Genomic DNA, 23302 nt, shown 5'->3' on the forward strand with positions numbered 1-23302 from the left:
ATGAAGGTTCTGTAATTGTTGATAGACCCTATCATTCATTAAGTAGCCTTCCTGCGGCAGTGAATTAGTGTGAAGAAGTATTTTGTTTGGTTTGTCCTGAATCTTAGCTTCTTGTCCCCTCACCCTCATTCATTTCTTTATCAGAAATAAAGGCCCCAAACTCCTTAGACTTTCTTGTAAAAAAGATGATTTGGACTGTACTCTTCGAGCTCTACAGTATAGACCAAGAGATATGCAGTATTCCAAATGTAGATGCATCAATGAGCTATATATTTTATATCTGCTGTTTTGTTTCCATTCCTTTCCTATCTTAGCTTAAGAGTTTGCCCTTTTTGCTCCACAGACACACACACACACACGAGTGAACATTTTAAATGAGCTTTTTCACCATGACCCTGAAGTCTCTGCTGGTCAGGTACCGCTAGATTAGACCGTATCTGTATATATAAAAAATTAGGGTGAGGAGGTTGCTCCCATGTGCATTATTTTGCACTGATACTGATCTTTTTTGCCATGCTGTGCCCAATTTTGGTGTGTGGGGGGTGTTCCTCATAATCTGCTTTGGTTTAAATAATTTTGTGTTCTCCACAAACTTGGCCACTTCATTAGTTAACCCTGAATCCAGAATATTTATGGACAAACTAACATAATTCACAACACAACCTATGTAGAATCTTACCTACGTTCCTCCACTAACTGCTTCCTGTTTAGCCATTTTCTTACCCATAAGAGAACCCACTTTCTTCTCCCATGATGGCTCAGTTTACTCAAGAACCCTTGGTGGAGATCTTAGTCAAAACCCTTTTTGAAAGTCCCTTATACGTCTAGTGGATCACCTTAACAAACATCTCCAAAAGGTGAGTCTGGACATTCCTTTGCAGAAGTTGTGCCAATTCTTTCTTTGCAGGGCTTCTTTTTAAAATATGCTTAATTAACTTGATCTTCCTGGATCCTGTTTTGAAATCCATGATGGTTATTAGTTTCCAGTCCTCTTACAAGAAGGTGACTTGCCTACTTTTACTCAGTTACCTATTCCTCAGTCCGCAAGGATGCCATCTGTCAATTATGCAAAAAGTAAAAGAGTTCTGAAAAGAGGGACAAACTATTCTCCACGGAGTAGTCCGCATGGAAAGCAACGAAGAACTGGGGTCCTGTTCTAAACGATAGTGTTTTCTTTTATTTTTAAAGTCAGTCGATTGTAAAGCCTTTTGCACACCGGCAGCTCATTCACAGAAGTTTACTGCGAGGGAAGCCTCCCTTCGCTGCAGTTATAAGTCATCGCCAAGGAAGCTTGCTCAGGATCGCACCTTTAAGCCGCGTTTGCAGGACATGAGTAAGAGTTGCTCCTCCTTCCCTTTAAACGGCGACTGTAAAAAAAAAAAAAGGAAAATAGTCACGAAACCGTCAAACACGGGCCACAACTCTTAAAACAGCGAGGCGGTATTACGCATGGAAGGCACAAGCCTAAAGTATGCCTTGGTTAAAGCAATTAACAAAGGATTTGAAGGGCATCTTGGGTCTTATCCATTCCATCCCGCTACAGTAGCCGGTCTCGGTTAGAGGCGGGAGTCAACGCAACGAAGGACGCAGCTTTCACCTCTCCGCTGTTTCTCCGTTTCGCGAAGGCCGACCTAATTTGATGGCTCTGGGACGCCGTCGCCAGGCCGTTCTTTTTTACGTGTCAAGGGGCGTGACCACAGTATGGCGGCCTCCGTGTGAAGTTGGGGATCGCGTTGGGCTTCGCAGGTGAATTTTTCTTCTGCGGCCGGGGGGCAAGCGCTGTGCTGTGCGGAGGGTTGGCACAAGCGCCGGAGAAGGGGCGGGTGTTTCGAGGCCCCCCTTGATGGTTCTTGTGATACTGAGGAGGAGCGGGCGGTTTGGGGAATGGTCCGTTGGCGTGTTTAGTTTCTGGTGTCTAGTCGCTTGCCAGAATTCTTAGATTTATTTTTCAGCCTTTTTGTTGTTATGTTCTCTTCAGGTACTTGCTGGCCTTCCCCTTTCAAAGAGGTTAATTAAAAGCGTCGCTTTCACGCAGAAGATCCCAGCTTTCGCGGCTGGTATTAGAAAAACTTATATTATTTAAGTGTTTATATCTGGCTCCCCCCCCCCCTCTAGGGGGACACACGTTATTTTCCCCCTTCCAGTTTATATTCATTGCAGTTTTAGGAGAGTTATGTCCTTGTATTTAGAAGTCAGTTGGCTTTGAAGGGTGTAGCTCAGATTAGGATTGTATTTTGAGAATCTCTAATCCTAATGACTACTACTTTTATTTATTTACTTAATTTATAATAATAATAACTGCTCTTATACCACCCTTCTAGACAGATTAGTGCCTCACTCAGAGGAATGTACAAGGTCAGTGTTATTATCCCCACCACACATCTAGGGAGCTGGGGCTGAGAGGAGTGGTTTACCCTGCTGAGCTCATGGGAATAGTGGGATTCCAGACAGCAGAGTGCTGATTCACAACCCAACAATTTAACCACTATGCTACAGCACCATTATACCTTGCCTTTTTCCCAATGGGGACCCAGACAGTGCAATCCTAAACAGAGTTACTCGAGTCTAATGCTATCGAAATCAATGGATTTAGGAAGAGTTAACTCTGTTTAGAATTGCACTGGAAGTGACCTACTTTGTTGTCCTTATAATAACCATGTGAAGTTGGTTAGCCTTAGTATGTTACTGGCCCATGGTCACGCAGGAAGTTTCTGTGGTTGAGTGGGGATTCAGATCTGAGTCTCCCTAATCTGGCACTTCACCATGGTGGCTCTGCCTCTTGGAGAGGACCTTCTAAGTTAAATTAGGTAGCACTGAGTTAAGTGAATTTAACAACACAACTTCATAGTTTCATCACCATCCTGCATTTTCTTTGCTTGCTGTTCCAATGATTGTCTTGTATCCATTTGTTCAGGACGCATTTTTGGAGAGTACTGAAGAAGGAAGGCTTTACCATAGGATTATCTCCAGAAATAAAGAAAACGTTCTAGGCATGTACAAATGCATTTCTGCTGCCATTAGGGAGCCACTGCTTGCCCACTTCCTCACCATTTTATATCTGAGATTAGAAGGGCACAGCTTACTTGTTTACTATGCAGACTGAAGGCTGGGCTCATAACTCTTTAGAAAGTATTAACAGATGTTTTTAAGTGATGAGTGTGTGGATCTGTCTTTGTGGAAGAAATGTAAAAATTAGTACAGTGCACCATATTACCACTACTGGGTGACCTTGGGCCAGTTACACATTTTTAGCCTAACCTACCTCACAGGATTGTTGTGAAGAAAGGAATAAAGTAAGCCTCTTTGAGTCCCTGTTGGGGAGAAAGGTGGGACAGAAATGAAGGAAGGATTTAAAAAAAAATAAAGAAGAGTTTAACAGGATGTTAAAGCTATTATGTTTTCTCTTGTTGGGATATAATGTGCCAGAAGAACTTGCTGTTTCCCTCCTGCCCTTTCTTTTCTGTATTCTTATGATAGCAATTAGATAAGTAGTAGATGCTGTTCTTCCCTTTTGCTCTCTGTAAAACAATGGAGACAGACAGTACAGGGAACATCTGTATGAAATGATTGAAATGCTTAATACTAATTGATCTGCATGATTGTTGAGGAGATCTGCGCAAATGGAGTACTCTGAAATTGAAAGCAGCAGTATGAAACAGAGTTCCATCTAAGGGCTTGTTAAGAGAATATTTCACACCTGGAATTCTGCCTGGAGGAAATTGTAAGTGAGCCTAAAGAAAAAAGTCCAACAGAGGTGTTTTGCAGGATCAAGGAGAAACCTGTCTTTGGTAAGATTCTGTGCTCTGATAAACACAGGGTGTCTTCTTGGTTCTTTTTATAGGCCCTCTCCCAGTCTCCCTCCAGGTAGAATTCCAATTGTTTGTACAAGCATTGTTTAAACAAGCCCTAAATTAAGCACTTTTGAGGGAAAAAATTGTTTATTTTAAAACTGTTCCTATTACATTTTACTATGATAGCAACTTTGCTATCAATAGTAGCAACTTAAAGAAAGTGTGCAGTTATTACTAACAACCTTCTATTCTTTTCATTAAAAACATTATGCCATAGCCCCAAATGTACTTTTTAAACCCTGTTGAGTTTCTGATTCAAGGTTTTGGTTTTGACCTTTAAAGCCATTAGCAGACAGGGACTGGCATACGTATGGGACCATCTCTCACCATATTTAATATAATATAATGTATTATATTTATATTCCGCCCTCCCCACTTTCGCAGGCTCAAGGTGGATAACAAATACAAACATCACCCAACAATTAAAAACATTTAAAAGCATTAAATAATACATTAAAAACATTTAAAAGCATTAAATATTACAGTTCATACTGCATAGTAGTTCATACATGCCTCTGTGTTTACATAGGGGCGATGGTTTGACACCCCCCCTCCATGGGGGGGGGGCACCGCCCAGCGTCAACCATATGCCTGGCGGAATAGCTGTGTCTTACAGGCCCGGCGAAATGCAAGCAAATCTTGCCGGGCCCTTGTCTCGCAAGACAGAGCATTCCACCAGGCCGGGGCCAGGACTGAAAAGGCCCTGGCCCTGGTCGACACCAGGCGGGCCTCCCTAGGGCCAGGGACACTTAAAAGATGTTTTCCACCAGAGCGGAGAGTCCTCTGGGGCTCATAAGGTGAGAGATGGACCCTCAGATACGTCGGTCCCAATCCGCATAGGGCTTTGTAGGTTAACACTAAAACCTTGAACCTGATTCGGTACTCCACTGGCAGCCAATGCATCTGGCGTAGCACCGGTGTAATATGCTCCCACACCGGTGCTCCAGCAATGACCCACGCTGCTGCATTCTGTACCAGCTGTAACCACCGGATAAGGCCCATGGGAAGCCCAGCGTAGAGCGCGTTACAGTAATCCAACCTAGAGGTATCCATTGCTTGGACCACTGTAGTCAAGTCACGGGGAGACAAATAAGGGGTAAGCTGCCTGGCCTGCCGAAGATGATAAAAGGAAGACCTGGCAACTGCAGTGATCTGGTCCTCCATCTCAGTGCCCTGTAGAGCACTGTGACCTCAGTGCCCTGTAGAGCATTGTGACCTCAGTGCCCTGTAGAGCACTGTGACTTCAGTGCCCTGTAGAGCACTGAGGCCAGCTGATAAACACCTGCTGGTAATCCTGGGCCCCAGGGAGGCTAGACTGACCTCGACCAGAGCCAGGGCCTTTTCTGTCCTGGCTCCGACCTGGTGGAACGCTCTCTCAGTGGATACGTGGGCCGACCAAGATTTCCTTTTTTTTTTGGCAGGCCTGCAAGACTGAGATGTTCTACCAGGCATATGGTTGAGGCTGGTCCAGCAGTTATCAGGAGAGCCTCCCAGCCAGCCTCTTGTCAGGGAGGCCATCTGATCATCTGGTCCCCCCCATATGACCTGTAAGTGTAACCTGAATAGTCCATTCCCCCCTCCTTCTCCCCACCGCCCTGGGTATCGCTGGCACGAGTGGGTTGTAGGGTCGCTGTTTGTGGGTGGTGTTTTATGAGATACTGTGATTTTATTGTAAATTATATGTTTTTATTGCTGTAACCCACTCTGAACCCACTTGCGGGGAGGGCAGGATAGAAGCCCAATAAATAAATGAATAAACAAACAAACAAGGTACAGTTTTATTACAAACAGTTATTTAGAGTTGCTTTAATCTGCTTAAAATTTGCAGCAAGCAAAGGCATAGATTTTTGTTACACAAAAAATAATGGACTGTCAAGTATCTCATTGGCACTGTAACATTTTCTAACTGCTTAATTATGTGCAGGACATCTAGTTGGATTGAGGGAACATCTGCTGTATGCAGTCCCTGTTTAATTGCAGAGTTTCACATCCAGCTTGATATGTGTGTGCTAAAGCTTCTTACTCTGATAGAGTTGAATAGAAAAGAGTCCAGTAGCAATAATTTGATGAGGGCATAAAATTATTCATATTACTGTTTTAATTGTTCGTATCTTTCTCAAGAATCATACCACAAAATATACATTTGAACTTACAGTTTATATGGAAAATTATGAAAAAGTCTTTTGCGACTGCAAGATCAGTTTTGTTCATGTTGGTTCTTGAGAAGTCATTGTTTTTGCATATTCTTTTGAAAACAATGCAGTGAAGATGGTTGAATGTGCTGCAAACGTGTCTGTTTTGTGTGAGCCATTTTCGTAAAGCTGGAGCACCTGCATAGGCAGCAGATACTTGAAATACATGATGGGCTTGCTGTGACAATAATCTGCTAGTAAATACTCTGATTGAGCTCTGAATCTGGAGATGTGAAGAGAGGTCTTAATTCATTTGTTAGTTCTCAGTTTTCTCACTTAACAGGATCAAGAATTGTGCATGAAAGCCTGTTTTGTTGCATTGTTTTAAATTATCCATCAACCTTAGGGAAAAAAAGCAACCAGAATATTGTGTTGGAACCTCTGGTTAGATGAACAGACAATAGCAGACCTTTCCCCGTCTTGTTTGCACAGCAATCCTCTGTTACCCAAAAAGGCATTTCTGGGGTCATAGAATCCCAATACAGTAGATGGAGGGGGCCTGAGGTGAGAATATGGGATTGGACGAAATAGTCTCATACTTGCACCAGCTGATTGTTTGCTGCGCCTTGCTTCTTACAGGAGCAAGAAAGCAAAGGTGGGAGGATCATGTGATCCTCTATCCTCACTGCAAGCCCCTGAGCCAAAAGTGGCTTTTGCTCTATGACCCCTGTCAAGGGGAAGGTAGGTAGTCTGCCTGCATGAGCGCTTCCTGCTCACACAACCATTATGTTTATATTATAAGGCAATGAGACATTTGACTGGTGTCCAAGATTTTCTTTCTAAATCTATGCACAAATTTAACAAGTCCAGCTGTGTAAATTAGACCTATGAATCACCCGGGTGAAGATGGCAGGTTGCCACATTCAAAAGAATTGGTGGATCTTTGCAGGCTGGGAGGTTTTCCCTGTCGTCATTCCATTTGCTTATAGCTTAACAGAAACTGCTGACATTTTTTTCTTTAACTTTTTTATTATTTAAAAGCTGAGATTGCTTTAGGGAAATGTACAAATAAATCAATAACTATGGACTTCTGCTGAATCTATAACAAAGGATGTAACATGTTTAAATTAAATTGATTACATTTGAAGACTCTGTGCTACTTCGTAGGATTGTTTTTCTCTCCTGGGTCAGAATGCCCTTATTTCTGCATCAGAAACAGATAAGCATTCATCTTATTTGCAGGTCTTGCTACTGAGATATCTCACTCTTATTTAAAGCTTGGATGCCTAACTTGACTGCTGCTGTTTAGAAATTTTGATTCAGTCTGGATAGTGACATCTTAAGCAAAGCTGCACCCATCTAAGTCACTTGAAGTCTATGGTTTTAGAAGGGTATAACTCTACTTAGGATTGCATTGAGTCGCTTTAGCATTTGGGATGATTTCTGCAGTCTTTTAAGTTGTATTGTAGCAAAGTTTATTAAATAAGGTATTGAACTGAAGGTAGTAGATACTTTGTTGTTAAATAGATGTGCACAATCATTCTGCGTTGTTGAATGTTTTGATTATGGTGATGAAAACTGGGGAATTTGATTCTCATATGATATCTTTTGCTCTGTATAGAAAATGCCTGCTGTCTGTGATTCTCTTCTTGAAGACATTGAAGACATTGTGTCAGCACAGGACCCAAAGCCTCATGATCAGCATTTCAGGAGAAGAAATATTATTCCTAAAGTGCGCAAACGCAATTCACAAAAGAATGTAGAAGCCAATGATGATCCCCCAAATGACAGGTTTGTTTTCTTTTAAAAGGGGTTATTTCTAAGCTGAGAGATGAGAACTAACCTTGCTAAAATCGAATTCCTAATTTCTCCTCCCTTTGTACCTCTCTCCCTTCCAAGTAAGCAATTCAGGGATTTCATATAACTCCTCTCTCCCTCGTTTGGGAAATCACATACGTTCTCTTGCCAGATTTTCTGCTTTTAGATCGTTAACATTTCCATAATTCATTCCGCTTTTTCTCCTGCTACTACCAGAACCATGTTCCATTATCTCAGATCTCCTTTCCTTGCCCATCTTTGTTTTACAGTGTTATTCCTGGTGTTCAAAAAATTTGGATACGAACATGGGGCTGTTCTCATAATAATTCAGATGGAGAATACATGGCTGGACAGTTGGCTGCTTATGGATACAAAATTACAGGTAATGAGCTTGGTACACTTGAGTGTTTTCAGAATGTTCAGTCTCGCATAGAGATTTCAATATCTTGCTCTCTTTTCTGGCTTCTGCACTTTACTGTTTTCTTGCCTCTGATTATATTGCTAAATATGATACAATGCACACTCTACAGGCCGAGCTGGTTAACTCACAAGAATATGTTAGTTAGATTTAAATCGGTGGTAAGTCCAGCTTCATAGACTCATGGAACTAGAGAGACTTGAACATTATCTTGTATGCTTGTTGAACCAAGGTAGGGTTACTTTTACTCCCACTGGACACAGGGATAGTCAGGGCTGTACATTCTCTGAGTAGAGAAATAATCCAAGTTCACTAAGAAGGAAAAACAAACATTTCATGACTTTGAGTGCATTGAGCACATTTGCAATCCTGCTTATATTGTAAACTAAGATGGGGAGACCCAGAACCCCACTCTGTCATGAAGCTCGCTAGCTGTGCCATCCTAAGTAGAGTTACACCCTTTTGCTTGGATCCCGTTGCTTGGATCACTATAGTTAAGTCACGGGTTGATAGGTAAGGGACAAGTTGCCTGGTCTGCTGCAGATGGAAAAAAGAGGACCTGGCAACCGCTGTGACCTGTGTCTCCATTTTCAGGGAGGCGTCCAAGATCACCCCCAGGCTCTTAACCCTCGGAACTGGCACTAACGGTGCCCCATCGAGGGCCAGGAGCTGGAGTCCTGAACCTAATCCCCCGTGACTCAAGTACAGGACTCCGTCTTCATCGGGTTCAGTTTTAGCCGACTGCTTCAACCAGTCACGGCTGCAAAAGCATGTTCCAGGGCATCTGGGGCTGAGTCGGGCCGGCCGGGCTGGCCGGCCATCATCAGATACAACTGGGTGTCATCTGCATATTGATGACTCCCAAGTCCAAAACTTCGCACCAACTGGGCAAGGGGGCGCATATGGATGTTAAACAACAATGGGGAGAGCATTGCTCCCTGTGGGACCCCACACACCAAAGGGTGGTGGGATAACGATTTCTCCCCAAGCGTCACCCTCTGTCCCCGACCGTGGAGAAAAGAGACAAGCCACTGTAAGGCAGTCCCTCATATCAACACATCGGTGAGGTGGTAAGTCAGAAGATTGTAATCGACTGTATCAAATGCTGCTGACAGATCCAATAATATCAGCAGCGCTGAGCCGCCTCAATCCAGATGTTTACGAAGATCATCTGTGAGGGCGACCAGCAACGTCTCCGTCCCATGTCCCAGACGGAACCTGAACAGGAAGGGGTCTAGGGCCGAGACATCCTTTAGGAAGCCCTGCAGCTGTTCCACCACTGCCTGCTCAATCACCTTTCCCAGAAATGGGAGGTTCAAAACCGGGCACTAATTGAACAGGTCAGTGGGGTCCAGCGATGGTTTCTTTAAAAGAGGCCTCACCACAGCTTGCGTGAGCTAGCTGACGTGATGGAGGCTGCATAAAACTCTTTCTTCACAGCCTTCGCCGCCACCTCATAGGCTTTCATAAACGTCCTATAAGATGATCATGCCTCTTCGTCCTGAGATGGTCGCCCAAGCCGTCTTAGCTCCCTCTTCTTCCACTGGAGCTCCTCTGTATACCAGGGAGCCCATTTTGCATGGGGGCAAAGAGGGCGACGGAGGGCGAGTTCGTCGATGGCTTCAGAGAGCCAGCACTGCCAGTCCTCCACTAGCTCATCTAACGAACCGCCATGGAGCATTGGATCCCACAAAGCGTTCTGGAACCCAGTTGGGTCCATAAGTCTCCGCAGGCAAGCATAAATCAGCTCACCGCCCTTGCGAGGGGGGGTGGTATCCCCAACCGAGCCTTCAGGACCGAGTGGTCTGACCATGGCACCAGTTCTACCACTTCCAGATCCACATCTAACCCCATCCCAAAGATCAAATCTAGTGTGTGGTCTCCTTGATGTGTAGGGGTCGATACAAATTGGGAGAGTCTCAGTGCTGCCATGGAAGACACCAGATCTGCAGCCTGCACAGAGGAAGCATCATCGACATGGATGTTGAAGTCCCCCAGCACCATCAGTCTGGAGTACTCCAAGGCCCACCCTGCTACCACCTCTAGCAGGCGTGATAGAGTATCTGCTGGTGCGCTAGGTGGTCGGTACACCAGACAGCCAAACTCTGCTCGGCACCCCACACCAGGCCTACACATTCAGTGCCAGAGATCTCAGGGGCGGGGAGCAACCTGAAGGAGAAAGACTCTCGGGCAAGGACTGCCACTCCTCCCCCCCCCGACCTCCTATTCCTAGCTCCATCACCAGTGTTTCTCAGGATGGGATGCAGGTTAGAACGGCACTGAGCCATTCCATATCTCCGTGCCCTTCTCAATTGAAACCAGCTCCCACTGTCATACCTCCCACATCCCCAGAGGACTGGGATCCCTGACCCCATGCCAATCCGCCTCCCTATGTCCACCATTATCCAACTTACTCTCCATTCCCCACAACAACAACAGGCAAACACAACATTAATTCAAGCAACTGAGGCACTTCAAGATGTTCTTAAAGTACCTCAGGCACAGAGAAGGATGGGGCTGAGAGGCTAGCTTCGCTCTTACAGGCAAGGCAGGTGTTTGCTCTTCTCCCTCCCTCCCTTCCTGGCAACACAGGCTCCTGGAGGCAGATATTGGACCTCAGGCACAGAGGAGGGTGGGGCTGAGAGGCTCGCTTCTCTCTCACTGGCAGGCAGATGGTTGCTCTTCTCCCTCCCTTCCTCTCTGGCAATGAATTTCAGCTTGAAATTTTGGAGTGTTACATTATCAGACACTGAACATAGTGTGACAGACAGCATATTAAAAAAAGATTCATGTTCACTGACACATTACATTGTGTGTTTTATTCTTGACAGTAGCAAGCAGGGGATATGCACAGGAAAAGAATTCGGTTGATTTGGTTTGGTAATACTGAACTGGAAAAAATATTCAGAATTCGGGAAATACGAAATTCATTCTCCAGAGCGGTTCAGTAATACAGAGCAAATTCGGTAAAATTCAGACATTGTTTCCTATGGGAAACTCAGTTTGGAAATATCCAGTGGTGGGGTGTGTGTGTCATTTTTTATCACATTTCACCTACTCCTAACTGTCCTCTATTGCCCTCCCCCCATGTTTCATAGAGATTGGACCCCAGGGGGGCATTGTATGCCCCCCCAAGAAGGTGCCTACAGCTGCCTCCAATCTCTATTACTCCCTAAGGGGAAAACTGTGAGGGGTATCCAGGGGGCTGGGGGCGGTATTATGCAAGCAAAGCCACCAAATTTGAAGCGGACCTTCTCCTGACCTCTAAAGACTCCCCAAGTTTCAGGGATATTGGACCACGAGACCCAATTCTGTGAGCCCTTGGACAAGGTGCTCACAATCATTCCATTTGTTCCTGTAGTGGGGAAAAGACTCCAAGCTGACACCCACTGCAGAAACACATGGACCAAACACCCCACCCCCCAGAAGAACAACCAACAACAATTGAACACTAAACCAACGTCTATGCCAACAGAAAACAGAACCCAGCAAAAAACACAAAAAAACTTCTGTAAAGAAAGAGCAAAGCCCTACAATTGGGGAACATAGCCCCCCTCAAAGCAACCAACAAAAATGTACAACAACAAAGAAAGCACCAACAACAGGGGAAAACAGCCTCCCGCCACAGAAGAACAAGTGAATGTAATAAAATTAACAAGAACTATAAAACACCAAACAAAAAATTACCCAACCGTCCCCCCGTAGAAGAACAAGCAGAGTCAGGTTCAGTGGCGGTGGGACTGAGGGTGATTCAACTTGTTGTTTCCACAACCAGTTGCCCCTTCCTCTGTTTGTTATTGCCAAGGTGCACGTTTCGCTGCCGAGCTGCACCTGGCCAGTGCGTGTGTTCCCCACGCCCTGGAATGGCTCCAGGTGCCTTTGAGTTGCTAATCATGCATGTCTTTTTCTCTTGGGTAGATTTTGCCTTTAATTTTTCCCTTACACCCTCTGGGTAGATTGCTGCTACCAGGAATATTATATTCCAAGATATTTTATTTAAATTTTCCTTTTAGTAACGTGCCCAAGCATCAGGCTCCTTCGTGGTTCTGTGTGGCCCTGAGGATAGGAATGGGATATAGCAATGACAGATACTCCGGGATATAACAAAAACAAAGTAAACTTTTATTTTTACTTTTAAGTATTTCTCAATTCTTAAAGTTACTTCACTTAAACTCATTCACACACATCTCTTCTAAGGCTTCACACACAGTTTGCCTGCTTTTCCCTGACTAAATGTTCTTTCACAAACATACTCAGATCAGATTTCCACATAGGTTATGTTTCAGTAATACTTAAACATGCTAAGGCAGCACACAGCTAGCCTCTCTTTTCCTCACTCAGTATTTCTCTCAGAACTGCTTAAATTTACTCAGGCTGCACACAGCTTGCCTGCTTCTCTTGACTCAATATTTTTCACAGAAATGCTTAAACCTGCTCAGGCAGCACACAGCTTGCCTGCTTTCTTCTGACTGAAGTCAGTTCAGGTTTCCACACAGGTTATATTTCTCTCAATAATACTTAAACCTGGGGGGCGTGGCGTCGCAGCGGAGAGGAATGGACGCATGCTGAGAACGCTCCGACCCTCCCGATCCCAAAGCCTCATCAAAAAACACTACGAGGGGAAATAAACCAAAAAATAATGTTTACAAACTCCATCAAAAAAAAGAAAAACAACTTAAAATCGGTGAAAAACCTACAAACTTATTTCGCGGCTTCAGGAGAGCCGACGGGGAAGGAACGCAGCAGAACGGAGGAAAATAAAATGGCGGAACTCGTCGCAAATGAAAGCGCGGCGGAGGTAGGCCAACTAGAAAACTATTTGGATCCCCAACTAATACAATTAAAACAAGACATTATAGAGCAAATGACTAAACTAATAAGCCCAATTACAACACAACTCGCAGACATAAAACGCGATTTACAATCGGTTAACCAAAAGGCTGAAAAAGCTATGGAAGTGAGTGTGAAGTCACAACAGGACATTAACGACATGCAAAAAACAATCATAGAACAACAGGACAGACTAATGAAACTCGAATTAAATGCCAGACAAAATCAGATTAAAATAAGGGGGATAGATGAACTACTCACGTACAATACAGATCTTACAAGCTTCATCGCTAACTGGCTAGCCAAGCAATTAAAGCTGGAAGAAGGAGTCTATCCCTACATCACAAAAACTTATCGAGTGGGACCTTATTACCAAAACAAAAATAAAGATCGCCCGAGAGATATAATTGTCGAGATACCAGATCAAAGGACAAGAAGGAAGATAATGGAAGAAGCCAGGGCAAGAGGATCGTTCAAATGTGAAGGCAAACTGATATATATTTTCACTGATCTTCCAAAGGAAGTGCTAGCCAAAAGAAGAGAACTTAAACCAATTTCAGAGACTCTGCAAAGAGCGAATAGAAGATATAAATGGCTGGATCAATGCAAGCTAATGGTCTATCATCAAGGCAAAAAGTATATAGCAACGGACGTCGACACGGGACTAGAACTTTTGAACGCAGTCGGGCTTGAAACACCAATGGAGACGAACAAGCAAAACCAAAAAAGAAAATCTTCTGATTTACTATCTCCACAGAAAGGGAGCAAGATCCCCATCAGAGACACTTAATTTTCCCTAGCGTTGCTCCTCAACGTATAGGTAAAATGCTCATCAGTATGGAAGTTTGTTAATATATGAAGTAGTGTATTTGTAAATAGAGGCAAAATTCAGAGGTTTTTTGGGGGGGAGGGGGGGTTCTCAGCATAGCTCACACAGATTTATTTAGCTCTCATAAGTGGACGGGGAGGGAGGTTGATTTCCACAACCGGTGAGTGAAGTTAACTCATCAGTTTGAGAGAGCTAAACTTGAATAAATCTTAACAGGGAAACGGAATTTTGGTTTTAAGAAAAAAAAAAAAAAAGACAGTGTTATTTTCAACTCATTATAGAATGAAGGGGTCTTAGGGAGGGAGGGAGGAAGGTAAGGGAAAAGGGGAGGAAGCGGGATTAGTTAATTAGCTGCATATATTAACCAGTTTTATATAGTTAATAATAATAAAAAAAAAAAAATTAAAAAAAAAATAAATAAACAAATAAAAATAAAAAATTAAAAAAGAGAGAAAACAACTAGAATAAAAAAAAAAAATACAGTTCATTGCTTTAGTTTACCAACACAGGAAGGGAGGGAAGGGTGTGTAGTAAAGGGAGGTGGGTTGGGGTGGCTAAAGGGCGGTGAGGGAAATAGAACAAATATATAACAGGTTAAAGATTGCAACGACGATAGAAATCAAGAAAGAAAGAAGAAAGTAGTAGGAAAGGTTATAAAAGGAGGAAAGAATAATAGTAAAAGGTGTATATATAGAAAAGAATTGTACCAGATCAGGAATTGATGAGATATATTTGATTTAACTGGTTTGAACTTTAAAATCTGAAAAGTTTATGTTATAAAGAGAAAAAAGAATTGAATCTATATTACCCATATACTGATTTGAAGGGTGTGATCTAAATATAACATCTTGGAACTGCATATTAGGAAAACATTGTGATATCAGTAACACCTCTTTAATAATTATACTACAAGACTTTATTAAGAATCCACAAGTGGTGCTACAATATTAAAATTGATTGATCTTTTAAGCCCAACTCAGTCAGCCTTTACACTGTCTAAAGAGAAAGGAAAGAGAAGAGGGGAGGGGGGAAAAGAGAAAGAAAGAAGACCTAGATATTGTATTGTCCTTTGTTTTGCTTGTAGTGGGCCATTCAAAAAAACCGGTATCATAGTGTACATTACATTTAATTGGGAATATTCAAATTAGAGTGCAAATCAGATTGCTAATAAAATAAATAAATAAATAAATAAATAAATAAAAAAGTGAGAGAAAATAAGATAAAGTTAAGAAGAAGAAAAAAAATCCAAATTGGAAGCCCCAGTGTGATATATCAATGATATTAATAAAATAAGAATTAGTCATAAAAAATTATTACAACCTAAAACAGAAATGTGTTCTAAAATCAAAGTTTTAACTTTCAATGTCAGAGGCTTGGGAAACCCAATTAAAAGAAGGAGAGTGATCTCGAATTTAGTCCATACTAAGGCGCAAATTATTTTTCTGCAGGAGACCCACTTGCGGCATAACAACACTGATTCACTGAAAGCTAGGTGGCTGCAAGCACAATACCATGCAACTGGTAATTCCAAATCAAGGGGAGTAGCCATCCTTATAGCAAAAAATATACAATTCCAACAAACCAAAACTCTCAAAGACAAAAAAGGTAGATATATCTTCGTTAAAGGGAAAATTGGGGAGCACAAAATTACCTTAGCCTCGTTATATGCTCCTAATACAAATCAATTAGATTTTATAGAGGAAATATTGCAGAAATTAACTAAATTCCAAGAAGGAGATCTGATAATTGGAGGAGACTTAAACTATATAATAAAACATCAATTAGACAAATCGAATTTCAATAAACCTCACCCAAAAAATATACATAAAACAACAAAACTAGCAACTATTCTAAAAAAATATCACTTAATAGATTCATGGAGGTACTATCACGAAGGAGAAAAGGACTTCACATATTTTTCACAAAGACACAATACGTATACAAGAATAGACTACATACTAAACTCCAATACCACTATAGATAAAGTAGAGGAAGTTGAAATAGGAAATAATACAATCTCAGACCATGCATGGGTAACAATGACATTTAATCTAGGTGATAAAACACAGAATAGCAGACAATGGTGCCTACCAAAGCACTTATTATTTAATCAAATCGCATCTAAAGAAATTGGGAAAATAATAGAAACAGCTATAGCAGAAAACATATCTACAGATATTGGAGAGCATATACTGTGGGATACAATTAAAACAGTGACCAGAGGCCACATAATAGCCCTTACGGCTAAAATCAACAGAGAAAAATTAAAACAAAAACAAGAGCTAACTAGTAATATTAAAGCTTTAGAAACCAAACATAAACTAACAGGCAGTAAAAAAACGTACAGAGAGCTCCTAACACAAAGAAAAATTTTAGAAACCTTAGAAAGCCATACGATATATAAACAACTGCTAGCTGTTAAGCAGACTCACTGGTCCAACTCGCCTAAATCGCTCCGTATTTTAGCAAACAAAGTAAAACAGAGAAGATCACAAAATAATATTAATAGAATCTATAACAGTAAAAACGTAATACAGTATAAATCAGAATCAATTCTCAAGGTCTTTAAAGACTTTTATACGCGACTATACTCTTCGAATAATCCTGACCAAGCTAAAATAAATCATTTTTTAAACTCAATAAAAAGTCTTAAGAAACTAGAGGAAACACACCGAACTCTTCTTGACAAACCCATCACTATTCAGGAAACAACAAATGCAATAAGGAATGCTAAAAATAATAAAGCCACAGGGCCGGATGGCTACCCGGCAGAATTTTTTAAAAAATACACAAATTTATTAGCGACACACCTAACTAACTTGGCCAACTCAATTTTAGATAAGGGTATAATGCCACCTACTTGGGAGAGAGCTGACATTATAGTACTTCACAAACAAGGAAAAGACCCCCTGAAAGCAGCATCCTACCGTCCCATATCATTGCTTAACCATGATTATAAAATCTTCACTTCCATCATTGTGAACCGTTTAAATACATTTATATCCAACTACATACATACAGACCAATCAGGATTCATACCAAAAAGAGACATTACAGATAACATTTATAAATCATTAAATCTTATAGATCATTGCACTCACAACAACATGGAAGCTATTTTACTTTCACTAGATGTCGAAAAAGCTTTCGACTCGGTAGAACTATCATACCTCTTAAAAACTCTGTCATACATGGAATTTGGAGAAAAATTTTTAAATTTAATCAGTGCAATTTACCACCAACCAACAGCAAATATTAAGGTAAACGCTATGCAATCAGAAACCATATACATCAAAAGAGGCACAAGGCAAGGTTGCCCTCTATCCCCCCTTTTATTTGCACTCGCTTTAGAACCCTTCGCGACAGCTCTCAGAGAAAACAATCAGATAAAGGGGATAAAGGTTAATTCCGCAGAATTCAAAATAAGCTTGTTCGCGGACGACATGTTGATTTATGTGACCGATCCAATAAACTCACTGTCCTATCTCTCATCGCTACTCACAAATTTTGGAGCGATCTCAGGATTAAAAATCAATCAAACAAAATCATATTACCTCGCCATTAATATCCACAACAAAATGATTCAACAAATAAATAATTTGTACAGTTTTCAGTGGTCACCATCACACTTAACCTATCTAGGCGTTAATATCTCCCCTAAATTAAATGAACTGATAAAATTGAATCACCTCAAGTTAACAAACCAAATTAAATCAGACATTATTAATTGGAATAAATTAAAACTCACGTGGTATGACAGATTTCATTTGATAAAAGCTTTTATACTGCCGAAATTTCTTTATGTATTTAGAGCGATCCCTCTCTCCATCAACAGATCACTAATTGCACAATGGCAAGTACTACTCAATAAGTTCCTCTGGCAAAACAAACACCCGAGAATTGCGTTTAATACTTTGAGGAGGAAATCAGTAAACGGAGGTTTCAACTACCCAGACTTAGCATTATATCAATCAGCAGCAAGATTAGTCAACCTTTTGCAATTGACATCTAACTCTACCCGGCCAGATTGGATTAAGATCACACAATCATCTTTAAATCACTATGACATCGCAGACACAGTTTGGGATAACCCAAAAAATAGACCACAAGGTATCAAAATCAGTTTTGTGATATCATCCATACTAAAGACGTGGGACCAAATTAAGAGCAAAATTGTTCCAAAACTGTCTAGATTCTCGACATTTATAAATCAAGAATGGTCCCCACAGGGGTGGGAGCGGCCACTCATCCAAATATTGCGACAGGCCAAAGTTACTAGACTAATAGATATTGCCACACATTCAGGACTATTAAGGAAACTAGAGTTAGAGGGAAAAATAAAACAGAAATTACAATGGTTTAGCTACTTACAACTCTCACACATGGCAGAGAAAATAAAACTAAGGAACATCATGAAAGAACCTCTGACAGAATTTGAACAAATTTTGAACACATCCTCACAACAAAAAAAAGGGATGATAGCTAAATTGTACAAAATTCTATTAAACACTATGGAGAATAAATGCCTTAGTTGTCAAAATAGCTGGAATAAAGACTGTTCAATTGAACAGTCCTTAGAAACTTGGAATGACATTTGGTCATCCAACATATTTACCTCAAAAGTTAGTATATCTAGGCTCCAAACATTCAAAGTGATACATAGGTGGTACTTAACTCCCAAAAAATTAGCACTAATATCAGCCAAAACGTCCCCTAAATGTTGGAAAGATTGCGGTAAGGAGGGAACCTTTGCCCACTGTTGGTGGGAATGTATAAAAATCAGGCAATTCTGGGAGGAGGTTCTAATGAAAATTAAAGATATCACTAATTATGTACTCCCTTTTGATCCGAAAATAATTTTTCTAGACATATGGGGAACTCTGTGCATACCCAAAATTAGGAAAGAACTCATTGACTCACTTTTTATTGCAGCTAAAAGCACAATTGCGACAGTATGGAAATCTAAGAGACTGCCAACAATTGAGACTTGGTTCTCAAAAGTTTGGAACCATTTTATTATGGAAAAAATAAGTAATGACATACAAAATGCAGAACATTTCACAGAAAATACCGGTTTTATTGATAAATGGCTCCCTTTCTTGGATTATATAGAAAAACACAATCTGCAGCCCAACTCAAAAATTTTTCAAGCTATAACACACAATGGCTTCCTTTCATTCTATTAATCTAACAATATACTCGAGTCACCAGAAGTTTATGTTAATGTTAATGTTAAATCTCAAAAATACAAGGTTAACAATGCATTGTATATGGAATTTTTGTCTTGATCTGGATTGTTGTTTATGATTGTAAGTTATATGTTGCAACAAAGGTTTAATAAAATTATTTAAACTTATGAAGACCCCAGACAGGGGCTTTCAAGGCAAGTGAAAAGCAAAAAAAAAAAAAAAAAAAAAAAAAAAAAATAATACTTAAACCTGCTCAGGCAGCACACAGCTTGCCTCGCTTTCCCTGACTAAATGTTCTTTCCCGACTCTCAGTCTAAAACTGCCTTCACTCCGCCCATACTCTGTTATCAACCAATCATAACACTCACTAATCCCTCTCTTTCACCCCACTCTTCACCTATATCACACCAAGCATTTAAAGACACATGCACACATTTACTTAAAATCATTCCAGTGCACTTCGCCTCCTCTCTAGTAGTTTGTGCTGAACCCTTGTACGCCTGCACTCCAGCAGAGGCAAGGTGGGTCATGGGAAGCTAGTTGGTGTGTCCTGGGCTGAAACAGATGGGCCGCTGCTGATCAGCGGTGGGTTCCTTGTAGCTGATCGCGACTAGAGCCCTGTAGTGATTGTTTCGTCCTCTTCCCCTGAGCTGTCTGATTTGTCAGGGCTGGATATGCCTGATTGACCACGACACAGGCAGTGTCTCTCAGTCTCCAAGTGACTGCAAAATGGAGGCTGATTGAGGCAAGCTTCCTAATTAACTCCTTGCAGCAGTTTTAAAAAGACTCCTTGAGAATCCCATTGGCCAGAGAAGGAGAGCTGCAGCAAGGATTGGCCACTCATTCGCCCCCTTTCCCTTTCCCCCTCACTTTTGCCTCTGCCTCACTCCCCCCCTAAAAAAAATCTTGTCAAAACAGGTGGGAAGCAGTGTTTCTTTGTTGTTCTTTAGTAAAGCATCAGCTAGGAACAGCACAGCCACACTTCCTGAATTTTACTGAATTAATTCAGTAAGCTTGAGTTCAGTATTACCAAATTTATTTTCCATAAAGAAGTTTGGCAGAATTTGTGTATCCCGATTTGTTAAAATGAACAGTTCATGAATTGATTGTGGTCCAACTCAGACTGATAAAGGAATGCCAGGTAAATGGCTCACACTTTGGTGATGGGAGAAAGTTAAATGTTAATAAAATACAAATAATCTCTCTTAACTGAGAGAATGCTTGCTGGCCGAGGATCTGCAAATGGAAGAGAATGGATAGTGCTGCTTGTTCCATTATCTGGGAATGTCAACCTTTGTCCTGAATGTGGCCTGGATGGGCTTAAAGAATCTAAACTGTGAAGCTACAAATAAAAAAGAGAAATGGGCTTTTCCAAGAAGTTCAGTGTTTATCTTTTATGTTGGTTCTTGTTAGAGATCAAAGAATTAAGAGCTTCCCACCAAACCCAGGAATGCATGCCATTGTGGCCTAGAAATAAGTGAGCTTTTGTTACAACTAGCCGTATCTTGGTTATTCATGTGACTAAGCAGGTGAACACTTGTTGTGTAGTGTGTATAAAGATGAGTCAAGCTTGTGAACATTCAGTTGAAAAGAGACTGCACCCTATACAGTTTGGACTCTTCATTCTTTTGCATTTTTTTCTAGCAGCAAACCCTTAATGCAAAAGGGAGCGTAAACAAACATTGGAGAAGACTGTTGCAGTGTATTTGATCTCCAAGTGGGGGGAGAAATCACAGTTTTTCCTGTTTACTTTATTAATTCTAAAGCAAAACTGCATTGTCTCTATTGTTCCCTAAGATCAAGAGAAAGTGCCCTCTTGACTGTATCACATGCGTCCAGTTCAGATGGCAAAAGCACTTAGAAAGACGTTCTTGGTGGTTGCCCCTCAATTGTGGAGCAGGCCTCCTGAGAGACTGGGAACCTGAATATCTTGTGGAGGATTTTCTTGCTTGGTCTTAACTCTAAGTAGCCACAGTTCAGCTGCTGTGTGCAAGATGCATTTTAATTTGGTTTGTCTTTTTCATAAGCTGTTGGTATTCAATTTGCCTTTAGGCTAAAACATGAAATAAATGGCCTTTGACAAGAACAAAAAACCCTTGTTAACAGTTTTTGCACAGCAGATCTCCAGATTGCTCAGAAAAGCAGCAGAGAAGACTGACCAAACGTTAATGGGGTCTGATGATGGAGATGGAATCCTTAGACAGCTGTACGTCACTTTGCTGTTTTTTACATCCATCCATCCATTTGTTTGAGGGAAGCCTCCTTAGGCTGAAGGAAGGCTTCAGACCTTCGCTTTATGCAGTGGCAGAATACATGCCGGGAACTATTTAATGAGGAAATTTTAAGTAAAATTGACCGGAAGCTATAAAGTCACCAGTTGTAGGAACATTAAGATGAATGCTCTGCTGCATTAAGATGAGGAAAAAAGAAATACCAAGGGCAACCCTAGTGCAAATTAGCAAAAACAACAAGCCAGGGCTACAATATAGTTAATAATTGGAGTATATTCTATTGTTTACAATACAAAGTGCAAAAGTGCTGAAAATACATGCATGGATTATAACCAATTTATACAGAAGAATTCACAAGTGCATAGATACAGTTACCAGTAGCAAATATAATTGTGCAAAATATCACTGTCCGGAACAAGTCTTATCCATTAAAGTGCAAATGCCAAAAAAGTCAAAGGAGAATCGGTAGGTGGGAGCTTGCGCCAAAGGGATATTAGCAGTCCATACAATCAAGGTACATATACAGAAGAAAACGCCGACGGGGACTTGCAGGCAAATAACATTAACCCGTTTCGTGAGGATCACCCCTCACTTCTTCCTGGGCGTGTAGCAATTCGGACTGTACATACTGTGAAGGAAAATTAACAATAAACGAACATATATTCAATTTTAATAAATATTTAAAACAGCAAACCACACACTCACAGTATGAAAGTAGCGCCACGAATTCTCCCACCGTTCCTCCGACACGCAATTCACGGACGTGTGCCCATAAAGGTAACCATTGCTACTAATATAGCCACCGTAGGAGGAGTCAAACATGGTAAAGAAAAGGCTTTGCAAGAGCTGGAAAACTTACAGGATTTTAATTGGACATTCATAAGAAACAGGAAAAATTAATGTCAAAATTCAAACCATGTGGGGACAGGGAGTTTGTCTGAAAGATCCATTTGGATTCTAAACGAGATAGTAATTTAGCCCGATCAGTGGCAAAAGGACATTCCAGTATGTCTATTACTGAAACTTTAAAATCTTGAGGATGGTGCTTGAATTCATGAAAGTGACTAACAAGGGGTGCCTCCCAAACCTGATTCCTTATTCTGGATAGATGCTCTTGTATCCTGATCCTTAGTGGGCGAGTTGTGCTCCCCACATACAATAAGGGGCATTTGCACTGGATGACATAGATCACATTTTCAGACTTACAGTTTGAAAAAAACTGTCTATTAGAACGATAATCGGGGAGTATTTGTTCTGCCCTAACCATAAGGCTGCATACCTTACACCAAGATATTGAGTTCACCTGGAATGGGAGCTCAAGCAACCTGGACTACCTTGACGTCACTATTTACCGTGAATCTAATGGATTATCAGTCCGCCCCTTTAAGAAATCGACGGACAGATGCTCCTATCTGCATTATCAGTCCTTTCACCCTAGAAAACTTAAAGACAACATCCCCCTGGGACAGTTCCTACGCCTAAAACGGAATTCCACCAGTTCCCATTCCTATAACTCTAGTGGTCGGGAACTGGAAGTAAGTTTTGCAATAAGAGGTTACCCCCAGCGTGTGATTGAACGGGCTAGATTGAGCTCAGACGCCACGGATCGGGCTGTCCTTTTAACACCTAGACACAGGAAGGGAGACAATAAGATCAAATGGGGACTGGAATATACCCCACTGGCCACAAAAATAACATCTATTATCAGACAGCATTGGCATCTCATTAGGGACATTCCTGGATGTGAATCAGGGCTGTCAGTCGGATTCAGACGCACGCGATCTATTGGAGATATGATAATGAAATCGGAATTCTCCAGTCACCAGGCTCCCAATAACTTGCCCAAAGGCCACTTTGCCTGTGGCTCATGTAACGTATGCAGCCTTATGGTTAGGGCAGAACAAATACTCCCCGATTATCGTTCTAATAGACAGTTTTTTTCAAAATGTAAGTCTGAAAATGTGATCTATGTCATCCAGTGCAAATGCCCCTTATTGTATGTGG

At 41.3% G+C, this 23302-nt stretch overlaps 1 protein-coding gene across 2 annotated transcripts in view; it reads left to right on the forward strand.

The window, feature by feature from the left end:
* Positions 1-1677: 1677 nt before the first annotated feature.
* Positions 1678-23302, forward strand: part of CDKAL1 (CDK5 regulatory subunit associated protein 1 like 1) — a 480236-nt gene continuing 458611 nt past the window's right edge. The window contains exons 1-4 of one of the 2 annotated variants that reach the window (XM_054985473.1): positions 1678-1746; positions 5273-5398; positions 7605-7774; positions 8071-8183. In XM_054985473.1, coding sequence (XP_054841448.1) covers positions 7608-7774; positions 8071-8183 — 280 coding nt within the window. In that variant the 5' untranslated portion in view covers positions 1678-1746; positions 5273-5398; positions 7605-7607. The remainder of the gene's footprint in view (positions 1747-5272; positions 5399-7604; positions 7775-8070; positions 8184-23302) is intronic. The other variant, XM_054985474.1, reaches the window with a different exon arrangement.

The sequence above is a fragment of the Eublepharis macularius genome, chromosome 7, assembly GCF_028583425.1.
Source record: "Eublepharis macularius isolate TG4126 chromosome 7, MPM_Emac_v1.0, whole genome shotgun sequence".
NCBI classification, from domain to species: Eukaryota; Metazoa; Chordata; class Lepidosauria; order Squamata; family Eublepharidae; genus Eublepharis; species Eublepharis macularius.